Below are 22,610 nucleotides of genomic sequence, written 5' to 3'. Positions count from 1 at the left end.
GGGTTGGTAGAGCCTTCGTCAGGCTAGAGCCTGGTTCTGGGTAATGTTATCTGTTGCTAGTCATGAGGATGTGGGTTGCTAAAGCCTTCGTCGGGCTTTTAGCTCTGAGTAACGACTGTGGTTTTGATGTTGTTGTTAATGATGCTCAAGATATTAGTGTGTCAGTGTCAATTGTGCATGCGTATTTGGAAGCCTTTGCTAGGCCTACAGCCATTTTCTTCAAGATTCAACCTTCTGGCCTTTCATTACTTCCAAGATATGGCGCACCAGCTCAGCCCCTGAGAGAGGCTTCAGGTTCAATGCTCTCCAGTCTACCCGCTCCGCCGGTTGAATGGTACCTTGGTACCTAACCCAAGTCCCGAATTCCACCTCGCCTCCTTCGTTTTCATCACCGCTGAATAAACAGCGGTTAAGTATCGAAATAGCGCCCGGAATCGCCTTGCTTATGTTGCGAAGTATCTGATTGTGTCCATGCGTTCCCTCGGTCGTGTAGTGATAGACGTTCACGACGCTGCTCACACAACCTAGACGCCGGGTACGACCAATCGCTTGCGCTTCTATGCCATCGCTAAGAGGGGGCTCGAATAGGTGATTGTCGTAGCACAGAGATTGGAGGTTCAAACCAGTGCTGGCTGTGGCATAATTTGCTACTAGGATCATGCCTTGCTTGGGTTCAGTCGTAAAGACCCGTTGAGCCTCCTCGCGTTCCCTGGATGTCATGTGCGCTGCGTACATTAAAGTAGAGATTTGGAGGAGTCCGAAGATTCCGTAGAGCCATATTTGGGTGGCAGGAGAGTGACACCATATGATGTGCTTGCGCTCGTCACGACAGACCTAGATAGAGTAAGCTCGAGGTCTGGTAAAGCCTTCTAGAGCTTAGATATTCCGGAAAGGCTTTTCTAAAGAGGAGCACGTACCTGTGAGCGAACAGTTTTAAGTAACGCGCGCAATTTCGGGGAGCCTTCGCATGCTGCTGCGACGATTTCGAGAGGATCAATGGGTCCTCGCCGCTGGTCATTATGTCTTATCAGCCCGATCCATTTGCGTACGAAGGCTGCGTCAGCCGTGATGGTCTTCATGTCTTTGGCCCGCATTTGGGTCCGACAGTCGAGCATGGGGAAATGTACCCATGTCGATGCCAGGCCGAGGAGGCGAAATACCCCGAGATTCCATTTTAACTTTTCCTTCCCTGTTATGAGACCCGACGATGCTTCTGTGTCGAATCTGTCATAGGTTTGTTTCTCGGCAGGGGTCATGTTGCATACGATTATGAATGACTGAACCCTCGGCATACGACTCCCTATAGGTTCTCCGGTGTAGAAGGGCACCTTTGAAGCGTAGGTCCTCCTGAGAAGACATTGGCGGAAGACCATTGCAAGGCGGTTGCCTTGCGTGGTGTCTGGGATTGTAGTGGGAAAGATGTAGGCTACTGCAGCCTTCATAGTCATCCTCAGGCATACTGCGGGATGGGTGTCGGGCAGTGCGTAGGGATTAACGTTCTCTTTGACGTTCATATTAAGCAAGCTTGCCTTTGACCATAATTGATCGTGATCCTTTCTCTGTATAAGCTTGAAAAAGCCTCTGAAATCTGTGACGTCGTTGGGCATAGGAGTCGCCGTGACAAGTATGTGAAATTGTCCCGATAGCCATTGGACTGCGATCGACATTTCGGCGTCATCGTCCTTCAAAAGGTGTGCCTCATCAATGATGACGTTATGAAAGCCTTCCTTCAGAGAGAATGGAAATGCTCCATTCATGATCTTCTTTCCAGGTTTACTTATAGTCTTGCCCGTCATCTGCTTGTACCAGCTAGCTTGCTTGACCGGTCCATTTCGTGTCATCAGTGTCTGCGGAGTCGTAATGACGACCTTTCGTGCATTGTCCTCAACTTTGAGGTCGAACAACGGATTGTTCAATGTAAGCGTCTCATCGATCTGCGTCTCTTCGTCGATATCAAGACCCTTTCCCTTTTTGTCTCCCCAATATTTGAAAATCTTGAAAGTATCCCCTGATACTGTTCTGAAAGCTCTAATCCATTGAGGAACAAGGTGGCCAGGTACGACTAGTAGTGTTGGACGTGGGGGACTGCGCTCTAGCAAAGGCTTCACCAGCCTAGCGTTGTGTCTCTGAAGAGCATCAGCAAGGGCACTGGAAGGCTTTGGGGAACCACTTACAGCTAAGAGATAGCCGATGATCTCCCATGTCTTTCCCGCTCCGACCACGTCTGCGATGACACAGCCTCCGGCGACCGGGTTGCTTTGGAAGTCAAAAATTGCCTTGATGGCTGGAGGCTGCCAAAATTCTAGCTTTTCGGAAATCGGCATGCCAGGCATGCGAAGCAGAGATTCCTTGTTTGAAAAGGGAATTCCAAGCATTTGACATGATGCCGCGAGATCCTCTCTTTGGTACTCTAGGGCATCAAACCATAATTGTTGTCGGTCGTATTCCGCTGCTGTCGCCGCTGTCCAAGGCTTAAATTCAAGATGGTCCGCATCTAACTTACTCAAAGTCTCCTGGAGCCAAGCTGCATCTGCAGTGTTTGCGTACTGAGCGATCATACCTGTCCGGTCTGGTAAAGGGTTCATACCCCGAGAACGGATGTACTTGCTCAAAATCTGATCAATGGCTACACATTGCCAGAAACGTTGTGAGAGATCCATCTGGTCGCTTTCGTTCTCAAGGACCATGCGTGCTATGTTAGATAAGCCTTCTCCGGAGCTCTTGGGGGCTGTCGGGTCTTCGCCCTGGTCAGTGAGATCCAGGTTGACCCCAGACTTGAATGCTGAAGGCAATTGATTCAGAATGTAGTCATCATTCAAACGAGCTTGCTCTGCATCCTCCAGGGAGGTGTAGTCGGATCGAGGGGTCAATACCCTCGACCCCTCGTCAGAATCGGAATCGTACATGTCGTCATTGGGGTTGTTCCAGGGATATCGGTTCCCTTGTTGAGGCTGCTGCTGGCGCTGTTTTGCAGGTGCCAGCTTATTCTCACAGAGCTTTGTGCACGCCCAGATTCGGGCATCCACATCGGATTCAGTAAGGTTTTTCCTGAAAAATAGGCCATGTTGGGATCGTAGATTCTGTAACCGCGTTGAGTAAAGATGCCAAGCATACCAGTCCGTCGCATCCCACAAATTTCTGTCGCTGTGAGGGTCGGAATACTTTGTCTTTCCGTTCTTTTCGCCCTGTGAAAGCCTTACTTGCACGGTCCTTAGCCCAGGGCCACGCGCCCGAGCTTGACGAAGCCTTTGTGCTGCAGCTTGCGAAGGAAGAATGACATGTTTCGCGATTTGGGTGAAGTATGGTCGCCAGCGAGTTGATGCAAAGAAGACACTCAGCTCAGTGGCGCCCGCGAGGCCAATTTGCACTGCGAGGGCTTGCGTATCAGTGTAAGAATACTTACCAGCAGCTTCTGCGGCGGCCATAGTGGACTTTGGAAAAGGCTTCGCTTTTAGCCTTGAAGCTACAGTACCATGAATAAAGGCTTTTCAGATCAGGTCATAAAAGAAGATGGGTCTTGTCTGTACGGTGCAGCCTTTGCTAGACAAGCGCCATGAAGCAAGATCGTAAGCAGTTCAAGTGGAGGTGTGTCAAGTGAGAAATCAAACGAGAGGGATCAATGAGAAACTGGAATCACCTTTCGGTGGCGGGGACTCGGGGACTACGAAATCACTTGAAATTCACCGTACCGAGCATTTGGCATGCGCTTGTGAATTTTCATTGTGCATGCATAGAATTTTCCTGTTCCTAGGCAGGCTAGGCGGGAGACATTTAAGCATTACGTACGACACCAATTCACATGGAAAAGTGCCGATTTTCCGACACTCACATGTGGATCTGACGATGATTCTCAGGTTCTTCACAATTCAATATCATACCGAAAGTAGCTTAGCGTCCTGCACCAGCTACCCTCGTGCATTGCATCAAAAATGCAAAACCCCAAGCCGTCGCCTGGTACCTATGGTCGAAAATTTCCTTAACATTTAGTCATCAGTAATCCTGCACCTTACAGAAAACTTCAGATGCAGAGGGTGACGTTGAAGGTATCATTAGGAAAGCCTTCCTCCCTCACTACGACACTTGGAAGCCATCCGCAGCCAGTCCTCGTCGTGGCAGTTCGTGACGGCTACCTTTCTGGGGGTTCAAAAGACAGGCCTACATACCCAACGAGACTGATGCTTTGCGATCGCTTCGAATGTTCGTAAGTGGAATGGAGTCCATATCATTACGGCAGGAAAAGATGCTGTGTCTGATGGAAGTCTCTTTCACCGCACTTTGATGACAAGTCAATAGTCCCCTTCGCATTTGATTGGGATATGCGACTGTCGGTGAAGGGCGGCAGGTACTTGAGATGGACTGCATAAGCTGCTCAAATCGAGAACTGATGATTTGATGTGGTAACGGCGTCTACTTCTATTCTCACACATAATTCCAATTTTCGATTGCATCACGCACTGTCCTGTAGCTTTTGATTCCACTCAGGTTTACACAAAGTACACCAATGGGTATATCTTTCATTGCTAGAAGTCCTTTCTATCTCGCTCTTCTTATTGAAAAAGCCTTCACCATCCCAAGTCTGCGTATACAGTCACCGGGCTAGATCTCGCGAACCCTTTACAAGCCCTCTCCTCAACATGGCCTCATCTACGTTCAACTTTGACATGGTGGTACTTGCAGTGGAAGAACGTTCGCATGGTAAGGCGCAACTTGACGGCATCAGGGCATCGCTCAATTGTGGAAAGAAATTCCCTTTCATGAGAAACGCGAATACGTCAAGGCCGTGTTTACAATAGGTGGGTGATCTGAAGCCTTCATCAAACCCATTAACCGATACACAGTCTATGGCCCTCACAACGACACTGTAGATGTACTCTTGTATGAAATAAAGTATGCTTATTTCATGACGCATGCGTGGCGCTTAGGGATCATTGGTAAAGGTTGACAAGTCACAACCACACATAGGCTCACTGACATACTCTAGGGGATGAGGAAGAAGATGAGTGGGAAGACATTGAGTGGGACGAGGACATTCGAGAGGAGCTGGATGAAGACCTTGATTGTGTCGACGACATCGACATCGACTTCTCGGTCGAATCAGCATAGACTATTGGTGGGATATCACGGCTCGTGGTGCAGGCTTGACAAAGCCTCCTATGTCAGCATCTAGCTATGAAAGATTACAAAGAAATGAAGGTATCATCAGGCCAACAACTGCAATGCTTGTTCTTGAACGTGTGAAAATTTAGCAACCCTGTCATTATGTGCTCCATCTTTTGCTTTTCAAAGTCGCTCTGTACTGCCGTGATTTAGCCTTTCCCGCGCGGTCTAAGTGATCTCAATTGGTTGACCAGCTGTTCCAATGGCGGTCGCGATGTAGGAAGGTGGTGAGGGAGGGTGATTTGAGGCGGTGGTTGCGGCCGACGAAGATGCTTCGCGATTGGGGGAAGGCTTCTCCATGCCATTTTCGTTGTCAGGTTCCAACCAGTCACTCTCAATCTCGTCCCCAATATCCTGTTCGTAAGTCGGTGCGATAGGGCTTTGGACGACAGTTGTTGGATGATATGGATCATATAAATCCTCACTGATGGAGATCTCGTCAATCTCCTTAATCATTTGGTCGTAATTAGACGCGGGAAAATTCGCTTTTGAGCAATTCCATGGCCAAGACTCGACGAGACAATTGTTCAGAGTTTCATCTCTATCAGCTAGGCTTGTTGGAAGCCTTTTCCAACCAGTCCTCAACTGCTGCCTGTGGATCTTGTGGCCGAGGGAAAAATTCAGAGGATGTCGGGGGCAGCAAAGTAACGGAACGCCTAAGAGATCGCCGCCGTTCTTCTTATTACAGCCTTGCCAGATGCACTCTAAGAAAATTGTTTCTGTGCAGTCCACTTGAACCCAGCAACTATTACACACTAACCACATTCTCACTGCGCGCTCACTGAAAATAGACCAACAAGTCCACCAATCCCAATTTCTTGGGATAGTCGTTCTCGCGAACGGCCAGGGGCAGTCGTCGTGCGATCGGGACAACAGCCTGCCAAAACGACATTCGATGGAGTGGACAAGTTTTGCGATTCGCTCGTGCCCATTAGGCTTCCAACCTGGATGAGGGCTAAGAAAGGGTATCTGAAGGTGACGCCACGGTTCTGTTTGTGTGTCTGACTGGCACACAAGGCCTCTGAATTGCCCTGTGATAGCTTGAAGCTCTTGATCGTTGACGATCATCTTTAGGCGGCTTGCCTGTTTCATGGGCCATTGAACACCGGACCAATAGATTTTGTCAAATTCCGAAACCCAGAAGGCTTCTGCGGTCCGACTCCACTTTGCCTTTTCGTTGTGTATGGTGTCGGAACGAAAATCCTTGATCAATTGCAGGAAGGCTGGTACGTACGTCCATTTTAGCCGATTTATGAAATTCGCGGTAATAGCGATGTTATCTGGTGTGTGAAGGCCAAGCTCGTCTCTCCCTCGTCTGGAGAAGGGAAAGACGGCGTCGGCACTGGCTGCAAAAGGATTCCCGGCACGCGTATTGATCGTACATCTGTCAGGTCGGAGTAGATTAGTATAGGCGTCCCGCCAAAGTGCTGTGGTTCCATCTTGTTGCAATCGTGAGCATATTTGTTGAAATTCAAGGCTCGTGAAGGCTTCATCAAGGCCCAATCTGTCGCACTCGCGTTTATGCATTCCTCTCAGTCGAGATATGAGAGCTGAGCGTTCTTCTAGCAAGGCATGGGGAGCCGCGACTTGCTGATTTAGCTGAGCGGCGTTTAGCTCGCGACAAGAGTCGCATTCGTGAGAGTCACCATCGAAAATAGTCTGTTGGCAGAATGTAGGGGCATGACAAGTTGTGCATAAATGAAGGGTGGTTTTCTCTGACTCCTCATCACAGGTACAGAGCAACGGTTGGTGTTCCGGATTCTCATTTAGCACGTCCGCTACCTGACAGGCTCTCAGCCATGCCCGTTCTAGGTCTCCTGTATCAAAGAATATCTGATTCAATATCTGCAGGATATTGAGAAGTCGTCGCTTTGAGGCGCCTGAGAGAACGATATCGGAGAGCATTTCTTTGACCTCCTTCGGTAAGTTCTTACGAGGCATGATAGATGTTGCCCCGTCACGTAATCCGACTCTGTAAAACGCTCTGTTACGATAGAGCCCTATAGTGTCTGCAGTTGAATTTAGCTACAAGACGCTTCACCAAAGGCTTCCTTACCTCTGTGAGTCGTTGTAAAGTGACCTATAATGCGTTCCGCCCAATTGCTTATTTGATCCTTTGTACCAATCTTATCTTGCAACTTGAATAGCACGTACTGAGCCACGTGGTAGGCCTGTCTCTCTTGGGTGGTCAAAGTCATCTCATCGAAGGATTCGTTCTCTGGTCTACGGAAAGTATGCTGGCTGGGTATCTCTGGTATAGAAAGCTTTGTATTTATGGATGGTATAGGAATATACACCGACACATGAGACTTGGCTTGAGGATTTCCTTCGGCATCATTTAGAATGTTGGTGACGTCTACGAAAACGATGTCTAATTCGAAAAATTCGAGATTGTAACCACGTCTCGATCCAACACTGTTGAAGGACAAGGGTGCATTTGGCACTACCTTTTGGCGAGCAATCCTAAGCAAACAATTTCGGACCTTTTTTTGGGTTGGCGTGATGTTCCCCCAGGGCCACTTGTTGTAAAGATCGGCGAGTATGCTCGCCGTCTCGTTGACTTGCTCCCTGGTGAAGGCTTCGTCAATCACCTCCTCAAGATCATGAGTTGAGCGTGCAAAGCCATGGGGTAGTCTATGAGGATTGCGATTGTTGTCCTTAAGACAGATGACTAGGCTTTCGTGAGGTGCCGGCTTGGAAAACCGACGCCGACTAAAGAAATCACCACTGGAGGAGCTAGCGTAAGGAACCCAATCATGACGGGGGTTCTTCGGTAGTTCCAATAGATTGGAATCCATTGCCGTACTCCACCTGGACGGGGATGACGATGTAGCAGGCAAATCACCGCTTGCCAGCAATGCATTGAAGCGTGCATAGTTTGTTAGCTGCTCTGAGGTCTCCACTACGATCGGTGGAATGACTGTCCGGAAAGAGGCATTGTGAGAATCATCGAAGAGTCGACTGCAACCATTGAGTATGTCCTGAAATCTCGCATACTTGGCTTGCGTTGTGGGCCTAGATGGAAAAGGCTTCCTCATGCCTATCTTCCAGCTCAAACGAGGCGGAGTGCCTGCAAGCGAGATGCGATTCCGAGTTCACGATGTAATGAAGCAGACTTGAGGGCGCGAAGAGACACGAATCTGATGATGCCAATGACAAGGATGATATGAGAATGATAGAAAGCAGTGGAATTTGGGTGATGGGATGCCATCCGCAGGACGCTAGGAATCGACGATGCCTTCCGCTCGCAGGCACTAGAGGCCAATTGAAGCAACGCATGCAATGGAAGCCAATTGAAGGCAACGCGTGACGAATGAATAATACCAACCGATTATTTCATTCCAGACTTCGAGTTGCTCAAAATTGCTTCGAAGCGCATAATTTCAACAGGTCCTCTGAAATTTGCCATGATCTCATCCGAGAGCCTACCTTGCCTGTGTTTTTGCGAGCACGCTGTATCCTGATGCTGGCGTACGTCGCAACTTACGCTCACACATTGCACGGCTTCCAAGAAATATGTGCACTTCTTGATGAGGCCGCTCGGCCCATTGAAGCGTATGACGAAGGCTTCTTCAACCTGGAACATCTCGGGCATCAATTGACGGCGCTCTGTGCTTTTCAGGACTTATTTGAGCTGCAGGACAATGGGGAACCTCGAGGGAACTCACAAGAAGACGCATCCCTAGGTCTACCACGCCTGCCTTAACCATCGATGCCAGCAGACTAATGCGCTGCAGAGCCCCTCACGCCTCCGCTTCCCCCATGGCAGCCCACCACTTCCGACTCCTCACTCCCACCCTCACTCCCACCACTCTCTCTGCCAGCCTCTGTTCCATTACCAGCAGACACCGATTGCTCCGGCTGTCCACCATCTTCAGCCTCTTGCGACACCCTCTCGCGTATTCTAAAAAGAAAGAGACGCAGACGCATTTACAGCACAGACGGAAAGAGTGAGAGAGTCCAAGGGGATAGGAGGACACAGGACATGGGAGCATGCATGGACGAGAGAAAGGATGACAAGATCTAGAGACGCAGTAGTATGAGGGAGGAGTGGACGTTGAAAGGGGGGAGCTAGCTCGGGCCGGATATGAGACCCTTGACACACATGCTGGTCGTTGCCTGGGAAACTACTAGGCTGTTTGGCAAAGCCTTCTATGTGGGTCTACATCCCGGCACACAGCTGGGCTTCCTTCGATTGGTAGTGGGTGACTTTTGTGATGGAGAGTGGCCTGACGAAGGCTCCTCCCAATCTATCTCGGTGTACACAGGTGCGAGGACGGTGCTATAGACGTTGTATGGGCTGGCAAAGAATGGCTTGGGACGATGGCTTTGGCTCGGAGCTGTTGCATGACTATACCTTAAGGGGTAAAGGGAATAGATTTATACACGGGCATAATAGTAGCTTATCGCTTGCACAAATCCCCACGCCCTCCCCTTCCTAGCATTTTTGAGCGGATATGTTCGGAAAGTCTTTCGTCCGATTGGCTACAGGCGTCTCCACTTTACTCCACCTCAATTTCGCTTGGACGTAAAGTCGTAAAAACCGACTCCTGGGTTGCTACTGTGGACAGTCTGACGTTTTGTATAAAACATCTTTCGACGGCGATTTGGACCTGGGTATACTTACCTTGCGAAGCCTTCCGTGCTCATGAAGACGGCAATGCAAGCTGGAAGTCCTGCATTGCACATCGCGGAGACGACTGGCTTTTAGTTAGTTTCGGCTACCTAATTCGCGGAATTTTTGATGGTCCTCCTCCACACGGAGTCTTTTCATTGTCGTCGTTGCCTAGTGCACGACATCAAAGAAGAGAATACTTTCGAGGCTCGTAGTAGCCCACTACGTAGAGTATGAAGTTTAAATTTCAAGGACGAATCAATTATTTTATGGATATTGAAGGAGCTTCCACAAATCGTGCTTCGCACGCGAAGCATGCGAAGCTGAAGCATACGAAGTCATGGTGTTGTGAAAGAGACAGGGACCCTTCCACACCTGTGGTTTGCTTTACGCCTACTGAGGACCAGCATTATCTTCGGCCCTTATCCGTGTCCTTTCGAAATTTCGAAATGGCTTGGGTCGTGGCTTCCACCATTCTCTTCGTCAAATAGGGATGACCTCAACAGCCCAGGAATCCAAGCCAACCAAGGTCAGCTTCAAGCCTCGAGCGAGACAGCGCGCATTTGCTAACACATCATAGATTCGCATGCCTCTCCTGTCTCCACCATCCGTCCTTCCTTTGTCGTTGCAAGCCTCCTTACCACTCTCTCAGACATTGATGGGGAAGAGCGCAAAGAAAGATCCAGTCCCCACCACGGATCATGATCATGGCCATCAGAAAGAGAACGACTTCCGTCTATGATACAAGGTCCTCTACGTATTCCCAAGGAGGCAGACCATTCTGCTGTGCAACATGCCTGCAACAAATCTCCGACGAGCGGTGAGGTCTGTAGCCACCCGCTCAGGGATATTCACTTTGAGGCTGTTTGTGGTTGACGTATCTGGTTCGATCGCGATGAAGCATTCCCAATATACCACTTATATGTGCTCGCTGTCCAAGCCATAGGACATCGTTCAAAATTGATATCTTGCTACAGCCGAAACATGTTTCTCATTGCAGAAGCTGATACAGGTGCTTCTTGTCACAACGACAACCGGTTGCCCAGCACCATGACAAGCCTCTCCGTTGCACTCTCCTTAACTCCAGCCACCATGAGCTTTCCTGGTAGCACCGATGTCTCTCCTTTCTATTGTTCCCACAACATCAGCAAACCTGCTTCTACTACATATCACCGAACATTATTGACACATCACAATCGCGCCATGGCTGCTCTCCCCATACGCCATGTTCCCAAACCCTCTTCTTCCCAAACCTCTCATTCCACGCTCAAGCCTGGCCCGCTCTCCCCGACGTTCCTTCTCAGCACCACTCCCTCGAGTGATGCAAAAGACATCACCTCCCTCCGCCTCCACGCCACCTACATTCGAGACACGCTCGTTCCACTTCTATCTAGCGATCGCGACCTTCCCATCCAAGAAGCCATTCTCCTCAGAAACATTCTTTCGAAGATCTCACGCATCTCGCCCATCGCGACAGATATGCTTCGCCAAACACGCATCGAGCGTGCTCTCAAGATCATCGCGACCTCCGGCTCCCCATGGCCAGCGGATACGGTGCGGCAGGCTAAAGTGATCCTGAGAAGATGGGAGAAAGAAGTCGGGTTTCCACTCGACAGTATTCGAGCAGACCTGTTCGGACGTGGAGGGCGTTTGGAAGGCCTGGCCCCAGCCTTCCAACCCGTCGCACCGGGAGACCAGTTTGTCATAAGGGATGTGGTAAGTACACTCAGTACATTGTATCAGCGGGTCGTGTGACAAAGGACGTACTTCTAGCATACGGGCATTGCCCTCTCTCTCACCGCCCACCGAACGAGACCGCGTCATGCAGAACAGGGCATCTGCATCTTACGCCTGGCGACTGGTGGATCAATTCCGCAGCTATGTATCGAGACGCTGTGATAAGTCATCCAGGAAATGGAGGGTTGACATATGACCGGGATAGGGCGTATGCAGTGGTCATTGAAGGCCCAGAGGATGAGGAAACGGTGTCCGTGAGGCATGGAGGAAGAGGAGACAGCGACTGGGCCCCCAAGTATCCTCCGAGAGAAGTGGAGGGAACTGAAGATATCCTGAGGTATAAGGTTACTCGGAAGGATGCGAGGGTGGGGAAGGGTGTGTTCAAGGTGATGAGAACAATGGCGAGCCCAGATGAGGACAGAAAGGTTGTAAGGGTGTTCAGGGCATGGAAGACTGTCTGGGAGAATGCGCCGCTGGGTGGTGTGAGGTATGAAGGATTGTGAGTGAAGTTCACGCAAGAAATCCACTTCAAGGTGCGATTTATTCGTATGTCCAAACGCTGACCTGCGACAGGTACCGTGTCACAAATTACTCAATACGACTTTCGCCACCCAACGAATGGACTTACATATTTACCCTCGCACGCGAAGAGGCGCAGGCACCTCTAAGCACTATCACGCACATACCGACGCCGGAGCAGATGGACGACTGGGAGGACTACCAGGCAATGGGACGACAACCGTTGAAAACTCCGCAATATGAAGTCGCAAGGATACACACAGGCATGGGAGGCCTCAAATTCGTCGACGAGAAAGACGCGAACGAAAGGGACAGTGGATACTTCAGTCTCAGGAATGGGTGAAATTCCTATGGAACGCCGGGTATCATTCTTTCAGTGAAGCATAGTAGCGAATATGTAAGAGCAAAAATCAAAGAGCATCGTCACACACACTCATCTTCTGGCCCGTACAAAGCTATTGTACGCTCATTTCACCTCATCAATCGTCTCCCTAACCTGACCCCCCGCCACTGGCTCCTTCTTCCCAATCTCCCCAGCACCATACCACGCCACCATCGCCAATCCCAAAAAGGCTGCGATGATGCTGAAAGTCAACGCGACAATGCCCCTTGGTGTGAACCCATCTGGCAATGGCGCCGGACTGACATTCTCCCCCTTCAAATCAAGAAGGTCAACAGTATTGCCAGCGGCGTTACCTGCAAAAGGCAGCCCCTGGTCGCGACAGATCTGGTAATGGTCCTCGGGGATCTTCAGCGTCGATTGCAATTCCAAAGGCGCCTCGATCATAGAGGCTACAAGCCCCGAAGCGACATGCCACTCCAGATGGCAATGGAACAGCCAAACTCCCGGATTGTTCGCTCGGAACCTTAGCACGATATTCCCATTTGGGTGCACCATAAAGGTATCCCTCTTCATCGGTGTGGCGGGGAAGGTCTCATTGTGCACGTACACGCCCGCTTCCTCTTCGGACCGCACGACGGCTTGGAAGAAGTGCCCGTGTAAGTGGAAAGGGTGTTTGCCTGGGTCGGCACTGTTAATTATCAGTTCGACGACTTCGTCTTTCTGCAGGATGAAGGAGTTGCTGTTCGTGCCGTAGATTGTGGGGTCTGTGGCGAATGTGCCGCTCGAGAGGGCCGTGTATAGGGTTGGTACTTTGGGGCGGACATAGGTTTGCTCGTTGAAGAATGCGCTGAGAGGGGGGGTTAGTTGTGGGTGTAGAGGGGAAAGGGGAGGGCAAGGGGGGTCTTACTAGTTCGCGCCGTCACCGAGGTTGTCCATCTTGAAGTCGAGCGTGATTGAGTGGTCGACCTTGTCTAGGAGGGGCTCTTTGTCGTAAGGGACGAGCTTGAAGTCGTCGAATTCGTTGAACTCGTCAATGAGAGTTGGTTCGGGCTTTTCTGCGTCATTGTTGTAGACTAGCCAGCCTGTGACGTTGCAATTAAGGCCGTCAGGGACAGCGTCGAAGAGATCCTGGCACGGTCAGTAAGTTTCCCAGCTTCTGTGAACTTGTGTATGTACCTGGTCCATGCTTGACACGAATGCGAAGTTGCTCGATGCATCATCTTTGGTGGTGACGAGCACGCTGTATCGCTGTGCTGCGGTCAAGTAGATCATGTCCGCTTCTGCTTTCTCGGTGTAGATACCGTCGACTTCTACGATCTGCATCTTGTGGCCTTCGATCCAGAAATATTGGGCTGCAAAAGCACCGATGTTGATGATGCGAAGCATGTAAGTCTTGCCAGGCTCGACGGGCGTCGTCAGATTCTGAGTCTCGTTCATCAACGCACCGTTGGGTACTGGCTCCGCTCCTGTTGGGTTGGTGACACTGATAAAGCCGGCCATTAGATCGGTCATTTGGTCGTGGTACCAGTCGGACAATGTCAAGACTTTCTCTTCGTCGACTTCGTCTTTGTAAGGCGACTCAGGGTCATGAATGATAAGTGGACCTCGAAGACCATCCGGATACTGTCCTGCGTTGTGTGAGTGGTACCAGTAAGTGCCTGGTTGTTTGATCTTCCGAAATCAGCATCTCTTTATGCATTTCCATGAGCCAACATACCATGAAATCATATTTGAAGGTCTGTCCCGGGCCCACAGGACACTGTGTAACAGCGACCGGCCCATCCATATGAGCTGTGCCATTCATGTAGAGCCCATGGAAATGCAGGCCAGTGGATTGGTTGCCCAGTTGATTATGGATATTGACGATGATTTGGTCATTGACGTTGGCCGTAATAGCAGGGATAGGCCATTGGCCATTGATCCCAATGACAGGACGTGGAAAGGCATCATCAGGGTTCGCCGTCACCCAAGTGATATTGAAATCGTACGTGACTGTAGCAGCACGTGCAAGCGAACCAAAGGCGCAAAAAAGGAAAAGAAGCAGAGGACCCATCGTGCGACGGACAGAATCTATCAAAGGAGATCTTTTCAAGCCGTCTCAAGAAGAGCGTTTCTGGTCTTTGTATTCGTCAATGGAAGATAGCCTCCGACAGCACCTTACTGCGTTGACCCGATGCTGCGATCAAGAAGGTTATCTCAGGATCTGATAAAAGCCTGGACGCACGGAATCAAGCAAACTCAAGCAACGGGTGGAAATGCTTTGTCCCCTTGGCACCGGGTCGTCCGTGGGAGCGATCAGCGTGACCTCGCAAGCCTCACTGGTTCTCCGCGTTCGGCGTGTCAATCGAGCTGCCAAATGAGCGCCTTCACGGCCGAGATTGACTCCGGATGATGTGACGATCCAGGATTTTGGAGTGGTAGGTATGAGCAGTCGGCGAAATGCACCAATCGTGACGTCTACGTAGCGAAAATCCTCCAGTCGAAGGTCAGAATACGCGGAGATCGATAGAGTCTAGAAATGGCTTGCCCCCACGGTGCAGGTCCACACGGTCGACAGACTCCTTGGCGGTTGGCGCTTGATTATTCATACCACGGCATTGGAAGCTGCCGTTGGGTGGAAAGCAGACGAGACTCCACAGGCAAGCTCTGGAGACGCACACAACGGCGGAAAGAAATGGCTCGAGAGATGCCAAAAGGGCAGCAACAGCAGACTTGAGATGATCAGAGCAACGCACAATCAAGAGATTTCTGACTTTGACGTTCTCAGAGGTCCTACTAGCCAAGAGTTGGGCGGGGAACTCAATATTTCCCGTACCCAACCTACCGCGAACCATTTCCACTTTTTCGTAATAGCCACCGACATCGGCCGTGCAGTAGTTCGAAAGCGGCAGAGCACAGTCACACACATCATCGAAGCAACGACGAGCACGAGACCCTGCAAACCTGGCGATTCTGCCAGCATCAAGTGCATTGTCAGCATTAGCGCACCATCTGGAGTCTCCTAGCGGCTTTTTAGCTGCCGATGCCCCTCCAGCCCTTATCAATCTGATCAGATAATTTCCGCCTGCCCATTCCCATCTGTTTTTTGCTGCAAAGAAAAGAATATCAAAGCGCAGAGAGCGAAGACCGACGAAGACTCAAAGCAGGATACATCCACTCACCATCCAAGGTCAGACAACGACCTTTTGTGCGACTCACCTCTCGCAATGCCGAACGTCTTCGCTACCCCAGGTAGGCCCTTCATTGGCACTGCGCTTTGCTTCTGGCTTGACTGACGCCCCGAAAGTGTTCTTCATTACCTTTAGGGAGACCCTGGAGACCTCCATTATCGTCTCTGTCCTCTTGGCCTTCTTGAAGCAATCACTCAGTACGCAAGACGATCCGGTTACATACAAGAAGCTTCGTCGCCAGGTTTGTATTTCGAGGCATTCATCAATCTTCTCATGCATGCTGACGTTCAACAGGTGTGGTATGGCGTCGGCCTGGGTCTCATCATATGTTTGATTATAGGTGCTGCATTCATCGGCACCTTCTACGGCCTTGGGGCAGACCGTTGGGCTGCATCCGAGTATATCTGGGAAGGCGTTTTCGCTATGGTCGCCTCCATCATCATCTCAATCATGGGCGCAGGCTTGCTCCGGATCTCAAAGCTTAAGGCAAAGTGGCAGGTCAAGCTAGCCAGAGCATTGGAGGCCAAGGAAGGCTCCAAACATGGCGCACCCCAAAACCGCTTCAAGAACTGGTGTGTGAAGTATGCCATGTTCCATCTGCCATTCGTCACTGTTCTCCGTGAAGGCATCGAGGCAATCGTCTTCATTGGGGGCGTTGGTCTGTCTCAACCCGCAACTGCGTTTCCTCTCGCAGTGATTTGTGGCTTGGCAGCTGGTATTGCTGTCGGCTTCATTATTTACAAGTGAGTCGACGCCGTCCGATTTATCGCGTTAGAGCTGACAATCCATCAGAGGAGGTAACATGGCGTCAATGCAAATCTTCTTGATCATCTCAACATGCTTCCTCTACTTAATCGCTGCCGGGCTCTTCTCCAAGGCCATTTGGTATTTTGAGGCTCACAAGGTAAGAAAGCCTGGCTAATCTTTACGCAATCATCAGCTGACCTCCATGCGAAGTGGAACAACGCGATCGGTGGAGATGCTGCGGAGACTGGCGTAGGCGCAGGCTCGTACGATATTCGACAAAGCGTGTGGCATGTCAACGTAAGCATCTTAATTGCATTGCGCTTCCTGGGGTGATAGTGGACCAAGCTGACCAGTCCCTTAGTGCTGTAGCCCTGAGATCAATGGCGGAGGCGGCTGGGGTGTCTTCAATTCGTTGTTCGGATGGCAGAATTCAGCCACATATGGCTCTGTTATCTCGTACAATCTCTACTGGGTGGTCATCATTTGCTGCTTCGCCTTGATGAGGTATTCCGAGACCCGAGGTCAACTGCCATTTAGGAAGGCCAGTACCGTTTCCACTGACGCCAAAGACTCCGGTAGCAGTAGCGAAGAAGAAGGCACCATCCAAGCCGAGAAGACGGCTGCAGGAAACGGCGCGACTAGCAATGTTCGGAGTGTCAAAGCTTGAATTGCCGCCGTTGAATGTCATTTTTTGGAGTCTGGAAGCAGTATAATCACGTATTCTCTTGAAGGCTTCTATGGCATGATTGATATGCGAAAAACGTATTCCATGGGCAATTTGCCGTGTTGAAAGATCACACTTTGTGATTTGTCCAGAGATGCTCTCGACCAGGTAGCTTATTTTGTAAATATTAGCTTCCAAGCATGAAGTGCCAGAGCCAACAGATCGTTCATTCTGATCACATTACAAGCTCGTTCTAGATATTCGACGGAGAGCAAACCGTGAGCATAATGCAGGCCACCAGACAAGGGAAGAATGGTCCATGTAAGAATGTAGAAGCTTGGTCGAAAAGCAGAAGCTAAGGGCCTGAAAAGGGCGGTGTTCCGCGTAATGCGATTTCAAACCTCTCTGATTGGTCAGATCCGTCCAACCTATAGAATTTCAAGCCCTCAAGTTCCCGACGTATCACCGTCTGGTGCCGACCGTCAGTTCTCTGACCTGTGGGTGACAACATTCGGAGATGGATTGGCCATATCCATGAGAACATACTGAGAGAGCTCGCCCAGCCTCCAGGCGACGAGCACCGCTCTATTGCCGCAGCAAGGCTGACTTCGAGACTGGACGTACCGATCGACTCAATAGACTGTCATTTCGATCTATTCAGATCTGTCCATCGAAACTTCTATATCAAGCGTGTATTGGCGCACACACAGTCATCCCGTAGACTCTACGACCTCCCCTCACCTTCCACCGAAGTCCACCAATAGCCGCTCTGGTGTAGCAGGCTCCATGGGTCAGTCAGACTACAGCAAGAATGGTGAAGCGAGGAATGCAACAGATGAAACACCTAGTGCGAGAGACATCCTGGTGTGCATACAGGATGAGCGATTAGCATTCAAGAAAAGATATCCGTGCTCGAGGTCACTCCTAAGACAGAACAGCAAGTACTTCGATAGGCTCCTAGATCCGGACAAATTCGAGGAGGGTCGCAGAATAGAGCAAGAGCTACACGAGCGAGCTGCTGGGAACGGCCTCGCCCATGAGAAGCCGTTGCCTACGATCACGGTTTCGGACCTCCCCCTTCTGTTCGAAAGACCATCACGTGCAAATGAATCTGATTTAGCGGAGATACTTACTCTCTTCCTGCGAATGCTCCACGGTGTTCAGGTCTCATGGCCATTCTCTGGAATCAAGGAGTTCCGTTCTCTTGAATTTCTTGCAAGGCTAGCTATCATCGCAGACTTCTTCTCCGCGCCGGATATTCTTCACGGTTTCGTTAGGAAAGTCCACAACAATGAGCGAGCTGCATATAACGGTCTTTTCGGTATGAAAAATAAGGTTCCTGAAACCGTTGTACGGCAACAGCTGCTCATTGGAATACTGCTTAGTTTCTCCCCCTGGATTTGGTCCGGCAGCAATTATTTAATCTGCAAAGGGTCTGGTCACTGGTCGCAATCATCACAAGAAGACACTCGGAGTGATGACGGACAAGTAGCCTGGAACATGCTCCCAAATGGCATAGAGGGTACGTCAATGCACCAAGTTTCTGACCTCGACTGATCTGCTGCCCTAGAGGAGCTTTTTGCCCGGCGTCAATACGTCCTTCAGACGATATCCTCTATCCAATCTCATTTTGTTGGCCTCTATTCGTCAAAACTCATTCAATGCAAGAAGGGCTACGCCAATTCTACAGAATGCGACTCCTTTCAACTGGGGGAGATGATCAAATTTTTCACCAGGAAAGGCAGCCTACAAATGCGAGATATGTATATGCAGCAAGAGGCAGAAATCTACAATGGCGATATGCGGGATCTGATAGCACGACTCAAGGAATGTCCTAAGTATCAGATTGATTCTTATCACCAGCATTGTGGCGCACGAACACGAATACTGCCTATCCTCGAAGCGCTTCAAAATTTCCCTGACTACGGCATATGCATGTCCTGCTGGCAAACTGACCGCACAAAAGAGAGTTGGCTTGACAATCCGAGCGGTGGCTATTGGACATTCCTATCTCGAGGTTCGCAATTCGGGCCGAATTGTGATCACAACGGGCAGAGCAAGCGCATGTACACAGCAGAGACCCGGAATTGGACGTCATTTTGAAAGTTGCACATTGCCACGGCCTTTGTTGTCACTTTTGAGGCGGAGTATTACACTTTTCACTCGGCTGGAGAAATATTGTGAGGTTCATAGAATGCAGGTGACCCGATTATGAGACAAAGGAGGATTCCACTTCGATAAATTGCATCTTGAATATCCGAGCCAATTCACAAGTCCTCATTGTGTAAGCTTTGTTCAATTGCTGTGAGACCTATGTCCCACGGATCATTCAACGAAAAGCCTGAATTAACAATCGGTCTCTCGAGCTGCCTTTACCCAGCCTTCCCCATTCTGCGAGCTCAATTCAATTGCTGCAAGATTTGTGTCTATGAAAATATTCAACGTATATCTTGAAATGGAATCAGTCGCTAGACTGTCCCGCTAACTTGATATGGCTGGAGAACAGACTTGTTTCATAAAAATTGAAGGAACCTCTATAAACTACGCCTAGAACTAATTCAGGTTTAAGATTTTTACCTATAAGCGAGGTTTAACAATGAAAAAGCTAATAAAGGAGAAGTAATATAAGGTATACTCAAAATCATTGAATAAAAGACTCTTTCAACTATATTATTATGATCTAGATTACGTCTCTCCTATTAATATGGATTTAGCGTTGTTAAGGGATTAGCAAGTATTATAAACTACTCTTAAATAAATGTTACGGATTAAAATGCAAGCAGGAAGGGATGTCCCGATTAGGCTTAGCTCAGCCCTACCCCACTTGGCATAAGGCTTTACTTCTACTATAGCTTCCTATATAGCTTTTAATTAATCTATTATTAATTAACTACATTGCATATATTGCTTATTAAGGCTTATATCTAGTGCGTTTCTTTATAGCAAAAGATATTTAAATATAATTAGATAGGATAGTTAATATATAACGATTTTTACTAGGTATTTAAATTTAAGTAAAGTTTTTATCTAAGATAAAGCTAATTCTCTATCTTATCTTTTCTAGACCTTAGAAGCTAGTTTTTAAGTAGATTACTATTAATTTTCAATTAAATAAAGATTTAAAGTAATTAAAAAGTTATTATAATCTAGATTATATCCCTCTTAGTTATATAAAAATCATAGTATTAAAAGCTTAGCAAATGTCGCAAACTACTCTTATATAAGAGTAAATATATATAGATTAGAAAGTTAATATATAGCGATATTTATTAGATATATAAATAGGATTTTTGTCTAAAATAGAACTAGTTTTCTATCTTAGTTTTTTTTATCTTTCCTAAGCCTTAAAAGCTAGTTTTCACCCCTAAATAGATTTTTAATATTAAAACTAAGATTATTATTATTATTATAACGTCTAAGTAATAATATTATAAAAATAAAATTTACTAAGGGCTAAACAATTATTAGTTCCCACTTTTAATTTTAGTTATTACTATGTAGCTAAATAAAAAAGTAGTTAAGGATAGTTCTTATATATTTAAAAAAAACTATAAAAAAAATAATAGCTATATCTAAAAGAAATAGTAACTAAATAATAAACTTAAGTAAAAATAGATAAAGTTCCTAAGCTTATTAAATATAATATATTATAATAAAGAATAATAATTAAATAAATAATATAGTTAATTAAAAAACTATCTTTAAAAGGTTAGAAGTTAATATTATTTATAAATAAGTATATAAAATATTTAAGCTAAATAAAAAGGACTTAATAATATTCCTTATTAAAGTATAATTTAAAAGGAATTAAAGGAAATAAAAGACTTTAATATCTAGGATATTAATTCCTTTAAATAAGTAGGAAGATATTAAGTATAAGAATTAGTAGTATAATATATATAGATTTAATTATTTACCTAAGCTAGTAATAGAATTTTATTATTATTACTTTATAGTGTTGCGACCCTAGTATTTAAACTAGTAAATAGTATTAGCTAATTTAACTACAAGTTAGCAAGTTAGTTCTCTTAAAATATAAATAGCAGTTAAAAAATAAATAAAAGCAAAATAATAAAATTAAATTAAATTATAACTATTTTAAATTTTATAGTAAAAAATAAAACTTATATTAAATATAAGGAAATTTATTTAAAAAGGAGAATAAGAGGTTTTATATATATAATTTTATTTAACTAGCTTAATAGTACTTAACTTTTAATTACTTTAAGTATACTTAATCTAGAAGTTACTTAGTACTTTTAGTATTTAAGTGTACTTAAGTACTTTAGCTATTTTTTCTTTTTTTTAGTTATTTTTCCTTATAGCCTAGTATAGTTATAGTTTCTATTTTATAGCGTTTATTTAGTTATATTTATTATATAAAGTTATAATATTATCTTTTTTTTAAATATAATTATCCTTAATTATTAATTTTTTTAATTATATTATATAATCCTTTAATAATAGTATTTAACGCTATTATTATACTTCTAAGAAAAAAAAGCGTTATAGTCGTTATATTATTATATATTATTATAAAAAATATATTTTTTGAAATTCTAAATATATAAAAACTAATTAGCTAGTTCGCTATATTAAGTATAATAAATATAATTGAAAATGCAATCTAGCTTTTCCTAAGAAAAAGATAAATAAGTAATATAATATTCTTAATAATTTAGATAAGCAAAAGCTAGCTACTTATTCTAAATTGCTATATATTTATAAAATAAAATAATTTTATCTAAAAAAGCTAAATCAACTAAAGGATTTAAATATAAAAAATATTTTAAAAATAGAAAAAAATAAGCATTATAAAAAAAAGCGAAAATAGCAATCCAATGATATATATTTGTCGATTTTAGCTTTTAGATTAGATCTAGCAATTAATAATCTTTTCTTTTTTAATAATTTTAACTTTTTTTTTTTAATTAGTTTAATAAATAAGTAAAAGCCTTATTTGCTTTTATTGTTAATACTAGCGGAAGCGTCGAAGCTTCCTTATATAATTAAATAATAAGTATTTTTCTAGTTTCTATATATTTTCTTTTTCTAGGTAATCTTTTTATTTAATAAAGTATTAACTATATTATTTTTCTAGTATTTTTTTAACTTTAAAAATATTATTTTTTTTAGGTTTATATCTAAATAATATTGGAATTAATTTAGTGTTTTTAGCTTTTTTGAAAAATAATATATAGAATACTAAGTATATTTTAGTATTATTTAATAGTTCTAGTTTATAGTTAATAAGTTTTTTTTATTTTCAAATTTTAAATAAACTAACTTGCAAGTAGTTTAGTTTCTTACTTAGTTATTTTGTTCTAAGATTCTTTATATAAAACTATACTTTATCTTTTTTTTTTTTAGCTAAAGTCTATTTATTTTATATTTATTTTCTTGTTTTTCTATTTTAATTTATACTTTTTTTAAAAAGTTTATAATATTTTTATATATATATTTAAGTTTTAATATATATTTAATAGCTTTTATAAGCTTAGTAATTCTCTTAATATATTGTTTATATTTAAGTTTCTTTTATAATTTATATAAAATAATATTATTTTTATAGTATTTAATATTAAGTTATTAAGTGCTAATTCTACTATAAGCAAAAACTTTACCTAATTGTTTTAATTCTAGTTTATATAATATTAT

At 45.7% G+C, this 22,610-nt stretch overlaps 8 protein-coding genes across 8 annotated transcripts; 5 read left to right on the top strand and 3 right to left on the bottom strand.

The window, feature by feature from the left end:
* Positions 1 to 219: 219 nt before the first annotated feature.
* On the bottom strand, positions 220 to 3,425 carry KY384_006602 (uncharacterized protein; the record flags this gene model as incomplete). The annotated part of the gene is made up of 2 exons (XM_044815096.1): positions 220 to 834; positions 918 to 3,425. 2 exons carry the CDS (start codon positions 3,423 to 3,425, stop codon positions 220 to 222), a joined length of 3,123 nt encoding a protein of 1,040 aa, XP_044668196.1.
* A 1,209-nt stretch (positions 3,426 to 4,634) lies between these two features.
* Positions 4,635 to 5,103, top strand: KY384_006601 (uncharacterized protein; the record flags this gene model as incomplete). Its single annotated transcript, XM_044815095.1, has 2 exons — positions 4,635 to 4,695; positions 4,982 to 5,103. The coding sequence occupies 2 exons, from the start codon at positions 4,635 to 4,637 to the stop codon at positions 5,101 to 5,103; spliced, it is 183 nt and encodes a 60-aa protein (XP_044668195.1).
* Positions 5,104 to 5,325: 222 nt separating this feature from the next.
* Positions 5,326 to 9,087, bottom strand: KY384_006600 (uncharacterized protein; the record flags this gene model as incomplete). Its single annotated transcript, XM_044815094.1, has 4 exons — positions 5,326 to 7,166; positions 7,214 to 8,138; positions 8,645 to 8,766; positions 8,955 to 9,087. The coding sequence occupies 4 exons, from the start codon at positions 9,085 to 9,087 to the stop codon at positions 5,326 to 5,328; spliced, it is 3,021 nt and encodes a 1,006-aa protein (XP_044668194.1).
* A 1,888-nt stretch (positions 9,088 to 10,975) lies between these two features.
* KY384_006599 (uncharacterized protein) lies at positions 10,976 to 11,527 on the top strand (the record flags this gene model as incomplete). The annotated part of the gene is made up of 1 exon (XM_044815093.1): positions 10,976 to 11,527. One exon carries the CDS (start codon positions 10,976 to 10,978, stop codon positions 11,525 to 11,527), a length of 552 nt encoding a protein of 183 aa, XP_044668193.1.
* Positions 11,528 to 11,652: 125 nt separating this feature from the next.
* KY384_006598 (uncharacterized protein) lies at positions 11,653 to 12,371 on the top strand (the record flags this gene model as incomplete). Its single annotated transcript, XM_044815092.1, has 2 exons — positions 11,653 to 12,008; positions 12,083 to 12,371. The coding sequence occupies 2 exons, from the start codon at positions 11,653 to 11,655 to the stop codon at positions 12,369 to 12,371; spliced, it is 645 nt and encodes a 214-aa protein (XP_044668192.1).
* Positions 12,372 to 12,494: 123 nt separating this feature from the next.
* Positions 12,495 to 14,424, bottom strand: KY384_006597 (uncharacterized protein; the record flags this gene model as incomplete). Its single annotated transcript, XM_044815091.1, has 4 exons — positions 12,495 to 13,218; positions 13,279 to 13,499; positions 13,548 to 14,042; positions 14,089 to 14,424. 4 exons carry the CDS (start codon positions 14,422 to 14,424, stop codon positions 12,495 to 12,497), a joined length of 1,776 nt encoding a protein of 591 aa, XP_044668191.1.
* Positions 14,425 to 15,577: 1,153 nt separating this feature from the next.
* On the top strand, positions 15,578 to 16,955 carry KY384_006596 (uncharacterized protein; the record flags this gene model as incomplete). The annotated part of the gene is made up of 6 exons (XM_044815090.1): positions 15,578 to 15,602; positions 15,658 to 15,782; positions 15,836 to 16,284; positions 16,334 to 16,445; positions 16,499 to 16,585; positions 16,650 to 16,955. 6 exons carry the CDS (start codon positions 15,578 to 15,580, stop codon positions 16,953 to 16,955), a joined length of 1,104 nt encoding a protein of 367 aa, XP_044668190.1.
* Positions 16,956 to 17,738: 783 nt separating this feature from the next.
* Positions 17,739 to 19,055, top strand: KY384_006595 (uncharacterized protein; the record flags this gene model as incomplete). Its single annotated transcript, XM_044815089.1, has 2 exons — positions 17,739 to 18,474; positions 18,523 to 19,055. 2 exons carry the CDS (start codon positions 17,739 to 17,741, stop codon positions 19,053 to 19,055), a joined length of 1,269 nt encoding a protein of 422 aa, XP_044668189.1.
* Between the last annotated feature and the right edge of the window lie 3,555 nt (positions 19,056 to 22,610).

The sequence above is a fragment of the Bacidia gigantensis genome, assembly GCF_019456465.1.
Source record: "Bacidia gigantensis strain McMullin 20006 chromosome Unknown contig_249, whole genome shotgun sequence".
NCBI lineage: Eukaryota > Fungi > Ascomycota > Lecanoromycetes > Lecanorales > Ramalinaceae > Bacidia > Bacidia gigantensis.
The sequence above is the reverse complement of the archived record's forward strand: the minus strand, read 5'-3'. Positions and strand labels throughout refer to the sequence as shown.